The 7,858-nt window shown below is 38.5% G+C and overlaps 1 protein-coding gene and 1 long non-coding RNA gene across 3 annotated transcripts in view; one reads left to right on the top strand and one right to left on the bottom strand.

Moving 5' to 3' along the window:
• Positions 1 to 1,223: 1,223 nt before the first annotated feature.
• Positions 1,224 to 2,018, bottom strand: LOC134168274 (uncharacterized). The gene is made up of 2 exons (XR_009966478.1): positions 1,903 to 2,018; positions 1,224 to 1,823 (listed from the first exon to the last, which is right to left on the bottom strand). It is a non-coding gene; the product is annotated as an uncharacterized LOC134168274 (long non-coding RNA).
• Positions 2,019 to 2,251: 233 nt separating this feature from the next.
• C7 (complement C7) overlaps positions 2,252 to 7,858 on the top strand; it is a 28,537-nt gene continuing 22,930 nt past the window's right edge. The window contains exons 1-8 of one of the 2 annotated variants that reach the window (XM_062627765.1): positions 2,252 to 2,267; positions 2,421 to 2,565; positions 2,840 to 2,895; positions 3,646 to 3,721; positions 4,653 to 4,794; positions 5,582 to 5,723; positions 6,562 to 6,700; positions 7,251 to 7,385. In XM_062627765.1, coding sequence (XP_062483749.1) covers positions 2,560 to 2,565; positions 2,840 to 2,895; positions 3,646 to 3,721; positions 4,653 to 4,794; positions 5,582 to 5,723; positions 6,562 to 6,700; positions 7,251 to 7,385 — 696 coding nt within the window. In that variant the 5' untranslated portion in view covers positions 2,252 to 2,267; positions 2,421 to 2,559. Of the gene's footprint in view, positions 2,268 to 2,296; positions 2,566 to 2,839; positions 2,896 to 3,645; positions 3,722 to 4,652; positions 4,795 to 5,581; positions 5,724 to 6,561; positions 6,701 to 7,250; positions 7,386 to 7,858 lie in introns of those variants that run through there. The other variant, XM_062627764.1, reaches the window with a different exon arrangement.

Below are 7,858 nucleotides of genomic sequence, written 5' to 3'. Positions count from 1 at the left end.
TCTTTTATCCCCCTAAACCATTGGTTTTAAGCCTGAAGGCAGTTTATTTCTAAGTAAAGCATAGAAATGTTTAGCAAAAAACTTAAAGTTGCTATGATAAAACACATTTTTAATGGCAAAATGGATAGTAGATTGTTGCTATTTTCACTAACAGTAAGGGAAAATGAGCCCTGTCTTTCCTATAAGCTACATTCTGTACCTCAGTACCATGCAGTCAGCTCTTTCTATCAGGCCTTTTCTTATAATTTATGTTATTGTAGAAGTGCATATCAATCAGACTGGGTTTGTGCTAGGTGCTGCATAGTCTCTCATCACGAAATTGCAGTGTAAGTAGATTATCATAGAATCATAGAATAGTTAGGGTTGGAAAGGACCTTAAGATCATCTAGTTCCAACACCCCTGCCATGGGCAGAGACACCTCACACTAAACCATATCACCCAAGGCCTCGTCCAACCTGGTCTTGAACACTGCCAGGAATGGAGAATTCACGACCTCCCTAGGCACCCTGTTCCAGTGCCTCACCATGCAACTGCACATAGTCTTAAGTGTCAAAATCACATGAAAGAGGGAAGCTATCTAATGGTCCAGAGTCTAAAAGCTAAGTAGAAAAAAAGGTTACTATAAGTATCCTATGAAATGAAAGAAGAATGAACCATTCTGTTGTAGAGGAGACTGAATGAACATCCATACAGTGCAAACCAGTAAAGCGTCTTGGGACCTGTGGAGTTGCAGTCCTAGGAGTGACACAACTCCAGCTCTAACCTCCCTCTGTTTTGCACCTTGTCGGTTCAGTCTCTTTGATTTTGCTACTGCTGAAGCCAGGTTCAATAAAAAAGCAAGATCCTGATTCAAATGGAAAAAGTGTTTGAGCTGAGGTGCCTGAAAATATGCACTAAAAGTACTGTCGTGCAGCATCTACTAAAGCAACATATTTGTCTTGCTGAAATGCTTCCTGCAAGAAGACATTCCATCTATATAAACTCATTGGAATATGATACCCAGTATTACCAATGATTTTACTACCTGTTAATGAAGGGCAGATCCCCGCCGTAATTTCTTCGCTAGCTGTATTTGTCCTCTTATGTTTATTTGTGTGTTTTGTTTGTAAGCAAATCACAGTATATATTTATCTTGAGAGTTATTATAGCTAATGATGTACTTACAGAAAATGAAATTGCTATCTAAGCCATTAAAACAGCTAACTGCAGGATCAAGACAAAATATTTTTAGAGTTCCCGTATTCTGGGACAGGTATTAAAGGGCTTAACTCAGTTTTAATATTTCCTTCATAGCAAATGACCACGGACAATCTTACACAAACTGGTCCCATAAAATTTAAAACGCACATGAGGATTTTGATCAAAGACAACAAATGTACAGAAATGATGAAAAGTGTATGAATTACATTAACAAAGAGATTCATAGTTACTTAACCTGAAAAGTCCCTAAAACACGCTCTGGCTTAGCTAAGTTGTCTCTGGGGTTGCCAGCTTCTGAGGAGTGGACATAGGCATAGGCATCCCTCACATGGATGGAGTAATGTGATCCAACATCTGGGCATCTTCTTAAGGAAAGCAGACCATGCCAAAAGAGAGCAAGGTTAAACAGTCACCATGTAGTAATGCTGTGACATGAAGCATTTAGTTTCCTGAGGACTGTTAAACTGTACAAAATAGATGTAGTATCTGAGATGTAGTATATGAAGAGTTTTCAGAGGGGCGCTGCTTCTCCGTGAGGGCTTCATCCAGGCTCCATTAGGATAAATTAATGTACATTTTCTCAACAGTGGCATTTTCTTGCTGTTGCTATAATGGACCAACTCTGGCAAGTGAAAAAAAAAAAATAGTAAAAAATAAGAGCGCATATCAGGGTGAGGAAAGAGAAAATGGAGTGCTTTTACACTTCAGGGGCATCCCCACATAAAGCCAGCTGTTGATGTGTCACTAGAACTAGGGGTTGTGTGTGATCTTAAGAAGTCTTTCACCGGCAGTACCATCAGGCAGAATTTGCCTAAACTTGCATTTGGACCCATAAGCTGATTTCGCTGATACACAAAAATCAGAAACTGCAGAAGTGGAGACAGAGGACTGCATGATCAAAATTAAAATGTAACAACATCAGCTTCATTCCTACTTCCTACTGAAGCTGAGGGCTCAGCTGTGGTGCAGAGTATGTGACCAGGACTGGCCTGGGATCTCTGAAAAGTCTTGTTCATAGGAAAGAAACTGTGAGATGCAAGATAAAGGAAAGATTATTGTTCTTCCAGTAAGCACTTTTCAGAACTTTGTGCCAGCCCCAGTCAGTACACCAGGCCTTGATTTATATGTCTTAAAAACCCTAAGCAGCTCCCAAAGCAGGCTGTGTCCCTGGAGAGGACTAGAGGAGTTAAAAGTCCTTGGCAACATTCAGCCTTTTTAGGGAAACAAGAGCAGAAAAGCAAGGCAGAGTGCGAAGAGACATATAGTAGCAGACAGACTGACCGACTCCTTTGGCTGCTTAATTGAGTGGAAGTGCATTTTCCCTGGTAATTGCTGGATATCCAAGTATTTCATCTAACATGAAGGTAAGACAATTGCTTTCTTAATTCATACTGATGAAGTGAATATGATATGTACAATGAAATATTAATTTATATGGAGAATTACTTAGCTGAATGCAATTGGGTAGTATTCTGAGAAAGGAGAGAAATAAAAAAACAACAGCTTGCACAACAAAGCTGAATAAGCACTACACTCCATTATTTCTTAAGCTGATGAGTGTAAAGATTGCAGAAAGTTAGAAGAGCTGCATGAGGAAAAAGCAGAAAGTAAGTTTGCTTTTGCTCCTCTTTTTTTCAGGTGCTGGGAATGTTTCTGTTGCTGGAAGTTTCAGGCTTCTTTTCCACTTTTTCCAGGTGAATATTTCTTTAATAAATTACATGCCAAAGACTAAGCATGTGTAATTTAACAGACATGCACTTCTGGTGCATGACATGGGTCTCAAATATATTTCCTGGGAGAAAAGACACTGATTGGTGTCAGGACTGCCACTGCCATCAGTGGTGACAAGAGTGAGATGTTATGGTCTCCCTCAGCTCTTCCCAGAGGAGTCAGCCACCCATCAGGAAAAGAGCACACAGCAGTGGTATGAGCCACAGCAGTCTGTCTACATGTGTGAAACAGCACAGCTTGCCCCAAGCAGCCTGGATCCCAGGGGCAGGTTGCACCCTCAGTGCCTCCTGTTGGCAAATTTCTGGGAGCTGCTGTGGGAAGGTCTGCTGCATGCCACGGCACACACAGCCCCTGGCAGCTCCCTCCCATTCCCAGATGTGGTCTGTCTGCTCCCTGCTTTGCAGCATGAAGCTGGTCTTTGAAGCTTGTATTATGGTTGAACAAAGTCCTTACTGATCTTCAGGCAAGGTAAATGTGCCTACTTTCTTCTTTTCAGTGTCTGGAAAGCCCAAGCTGGGTCTGATTGCATTCATACACGTGAAAAGCAAATCCAAGTGGTTTTAGAGGGAGCCTGATCATATTGCTAACTGTTACTGTAGACCTGTGTTGCTGTTTAGAGATGTTTTGCAATAATGCTTAGGGATAGAAATGTCTGATAATATTTCTATTTTGTTTTTTTTTTTTATATAATTTGGAAAATACTCCTGGAGTAGCCCTTCCTCTCCAGTCCACTGCAGCTGGAATTCTTTTGGCCCTTGGTCTGAGTGCAATGGCTGTACTCAAAACCAGGTATAGATGGACACTTCTGTTTTGTATTCGTGACTTCATAAGCGTATGCTTTTTGCCAATAATTAAGGAGCCTTGTATCTTTAAAACTCCAAATCCGGTGTCAAGCAAAAGCCCCAGCAGATCAAGAAGGCTGAAGAACAAAAATCTCAGAAGGGAAATCCTCCAGTCTGTCCCAAATCTATTCCCTTTCAAAGCTACAATATTTATGTTGTAAAATAATTTGTGCACTTTTTATTTTGGTGATAGTTCCAAAAAGCTTGACTCAATTGTTCAGTTAACAGAGATATTCCTCCACTGATGCTGGTTTGTACCAATTCTGCTGATTTTTCATTAGTCGTGTCACATCTCAAGGAAAGAAGAGTTGGTTGCAGAGTATTATATTCAATGAAAGCAAAATGATTCTTTTTACGGTGCAACTGTCTTGATGTTCAAGATACTTGCTTTTGATTTTCTTTCTCATTTACTTTGATGTTGCATCAATTAGGGAGGAATTAATCAAAATTAGAGCTGTGCCATGAGACAGTACTTCCTCTTTTTAGAAGCAACAAATAGCCCACTTGTTTAGCATATTCCTTAATGACACTGTTTACTTTGAAGAACTTTGGCAAATTCATATCAGGCATGATTTGTCCTATTAAAAATGTAAAACAAAACTGAGATTTGTCAGCGGCTTTCTCTTGGTTTCAGTTACTTATCAGATTTTTTGAACAAAAAAGCCAAGCTTGTGCATCAGTCTAAAGACCTTGTAGATAAAATAGTTGTCATTTTATTAACTTGTTACCATATTGTGGTAATTGCAAATGTGGGTATTAGAAAAAACAGTGAATGTCTAATTTCCTTACAGCAGTAGAGTGGTAGCATTGTCTTGACACTAGCAGACTGTTCCTGCTTTTCATTTGGGTTTCTGAGTTCTCCCTTGATTTGCATTCAGATTCGTAGACGGACAGTAGCAGTTTATGGCCAGTATGGGGGAAACCCCTGCTCTGGGGATGCCTTTGAAACAAGACCATGCACCACCACAGGGGGATGCCCAACAGAGGATGGCTGTGGTGATCGTTTCAGGTGTTACTCAGGTACTATCCAAGATCTTTTTCACCGTTTTCTGGACATAAAGTTAAGAAGATAACCTTGTTATCTTTGAACTTTAGTAAATGGGCAATGGCTTTGCAGAACCCTTGACCTATATATAAATTTGATTTAGGAGGATATTTCCTTAATTCCATCCTCCACTATGCATGTTTTTTATTCATCTGGAGTGTTGCAGAGCTTTGCAGGTAATAGGCTGCAGCTCTGGTAGCCTCTGTAGTCATTCTGCCTTGTTTGACCCAGAGACCTTACAAGAAGGTAACTGAGGAATGCAACCTTAGATTTTATTGTTCAAAGCTAGGCTGTATACAAACATCTTGGAAATCACCTGGGTCATGGAAACTGGTGCTTCCTAGAATAGTCCTAGAATAGCAGCTTCCATTGCCTTCACAGAAAAGTGCATTGTCTCAGTTGGTAGACACTTGTCAAAGAGGAGCATGGTAAACGTGTTTTGGTGCTACCAGAGAGATAATCATAATTAATCACAAGTGATGGGATCAAAGGATGAAAGCCCAGGAAATAAATCTAGAAGTCAACTGTTTTATTAATATATCATAAGCCCCAAATTGCTGTGGTTCCCTCAAGTGTACTCTAAAACATTTCTTTATGTCTACGTTTACTGGTGTTTCACAAGCCCTCCTGGGCACAGACTTCACCATGAGTGAGAGCAAGCTAATTAGTGTAGTAGCTAACTGGGACTTTTGCTTTGATTTAGGTGATTTATTTTTAAATGAACAAACACTTCTTTCCCTCTGCATTTTTGTTCTGATTTAGGTCAGTGCATTAGCAGATCTCTTGTATGCAATGGAGATCAGGATTGTGAGGAGGATGGTGCAGATGAAGATCGATGTGAAGAGAAGAAGACTGTATGTGATATTGATAAAACCCCTCCGAATTCAGAACTTACAGGAACAGGGTAATGTTCTGTGCTAGAATCAGGAGTACTGGCGCCAAGTGCATTGACATTTTTGTAGTATTTACAAGCTCTGGCTGTACAAATAAGCTTCCTGGGCTTACGGTAAAATGTTCCATATGCAAAACTGTTCAGTACAATGGTTTCCATCATGCTAACGGCTCAGTGCAGCCAGAACGTGCAGACCCTTTGATCTGAAGCACAGAATAAAGCTTTTTATTTTTCACTCCTGCTATTGAAAAACATCTTTTAAGATATGAAATGAAATGTCAACCAATACCACATGATCATCAGCAGGGAAAAAATGAACTAGCAATGCTCATTATTCTTCTTCCTTGCCTTTGCATTTAGTGCTGTGGATCCATATGGATTTCTGTTTATACATCCCACTTACAACCTAGCAAAATAATTATCTTAAGTTTCTTTAGGGTAGTTGTGTCACTACAATATAAATTATTGTTATGCAATATAAATCAGGTATAATAAAAAAACTCATTTTGGAATGGAAGCCTTGTTGTTTATGTGTGGTGTTGCTTAATTAAACTTGATCAAATCATTTGTGATACATATGAATGTCTTAAAGTTAAGAGATAGGTGCTCATTTCTGTTGACAAAAAAAGAGCAAAATTTTGCTTTCCATACTGTAACATGCTCTGCACATTGCAGTTCTGCAGGTATAGAAGTTGTTTGGTTGATATCCCCCTTTCTTTTGGGTAAATCAGCTTGTGATCTTTATCTGAAGATGCAGCATTCAGTTATGATGGCTTTGTAATTTTTGCTTCCTGTAAAATAATTTGCTACCTCTCTGTCTTACTGACTCTTCATATTTTTCTTCTCATAGTTTTGATGCCATTACTGGTGATACAAGGGGAAGAGTCATTCATACAAAAAGCTTTGCAGGACAGTGCAGAAAGGTCTTCAGTGGTGATAGGAGAGAATACTACAGGCTTAGTGAAAGTGTTCTTGCTTATACTTTTCAGGTATGTTTCCATTAAACACAGCTTTGTATTCAGAGTCATGCTTAAAACGAAGAGTGATGCAAAGCTTGTAGGCTCTCTTGGTAGGCAGGTTTCCTAAATTCAGCTGAATGACACCTGTTTCTTCTCTGCAGTCACTTAATATTTTGAAATACAAACTGGTGTATATCTTGCTAAATTGAAAGGGAAAAAAAATGTTATTGGGTGGTATATATTGTTGGATGGGATTTCCGTATGTGCACAAGGCTTTGTGGAAATCTTCCAGAGAGATACTTTGAAGTCTCAGAGACTTGGGTCACTTCACATTCATCAAAAACATGCTAAGCAATCCTTAATGTACTTTACTCTATAACGTAAATAGTTAGTATATGAATACATACATGTAATGCTTTTCCAATAGTGTTCACTACTTTTCATGAAATCTGAAATGGATTCAGCCTGGAAAACACATCGGATTTTTTGCATCAGGAAGGACTTGCTTTACCCTATAAATTATCATTTTTAACATCCTTCATGAAGCTCTTTATACAGAATTCTGTCTTTTATATTCTAGGTTAAAATTCAGAATGATTTCAGTTACGAGTTTTTCAACAGCAGCTGGTCTTACATGAAACACACAGAGAGGTATGAAAACTCAAACCATGGGCACAGTTATTCACAGAATAAAATTCTGCAGCACAGCCAAAAGGTATGTATATAGTATGTATATGTTGTCACCGTGGCTTAGTAATTTTCATAAATATTTTCATATTCTTTCATGTAATTATATAGTGAGATGCAAGTATTAATTTTATCCAGATATTTCTGGCACAAAGTGCATAACAATAAAAATCCCATAAAAATTTTTACAAAGAGATCACTGGTTTGGTTATCAACTAAGAAGTGTTGGCTGCTGTTTTTATTTTCTCCATTTTACCTATTAGCAATTTATTTACTTACTATCTGGTTTTGTCCCTATTTGAGGAAGAAAAATTTAATTAATCTTTTGCGTTTTTGTTTAATGAGTTACTCCTTTTTTTTCCCTATTACTTCTATCAGCATCTGTGATTAAAGTGTATTTGTTATGTAATTCATTTTCCACTAACAGAAACTCATTAAGATTTCTGTTTTAAACATCCTGAAGGTTACAGTGCTTATGCTGTTGACTTATCTAAAAAGGAG

Source organism: Pezoporus occidentalis, unplaced genomic scaffold, assembly GCF_034315485.1.
Source record: "Pezoporus occidentalis ecotype Australia unplaced genomic scaffold, CSIRO_AGI_Poc_V1 ctg306, whole genome shotgun sequence".
Classification (NCBI taxonomy): domain Eukaryota; kingdom Metazoa; phylum Chordata; class Aves; order Psittaciformes; family Psittacidae; genus Pezoporus; species Pezoporus occidentalis.
The sequence above is the reverse complement of the archived record's forward strand: the minus strand, read 5'-3'. Positions and strand labels throughout refer to the sequence as shown.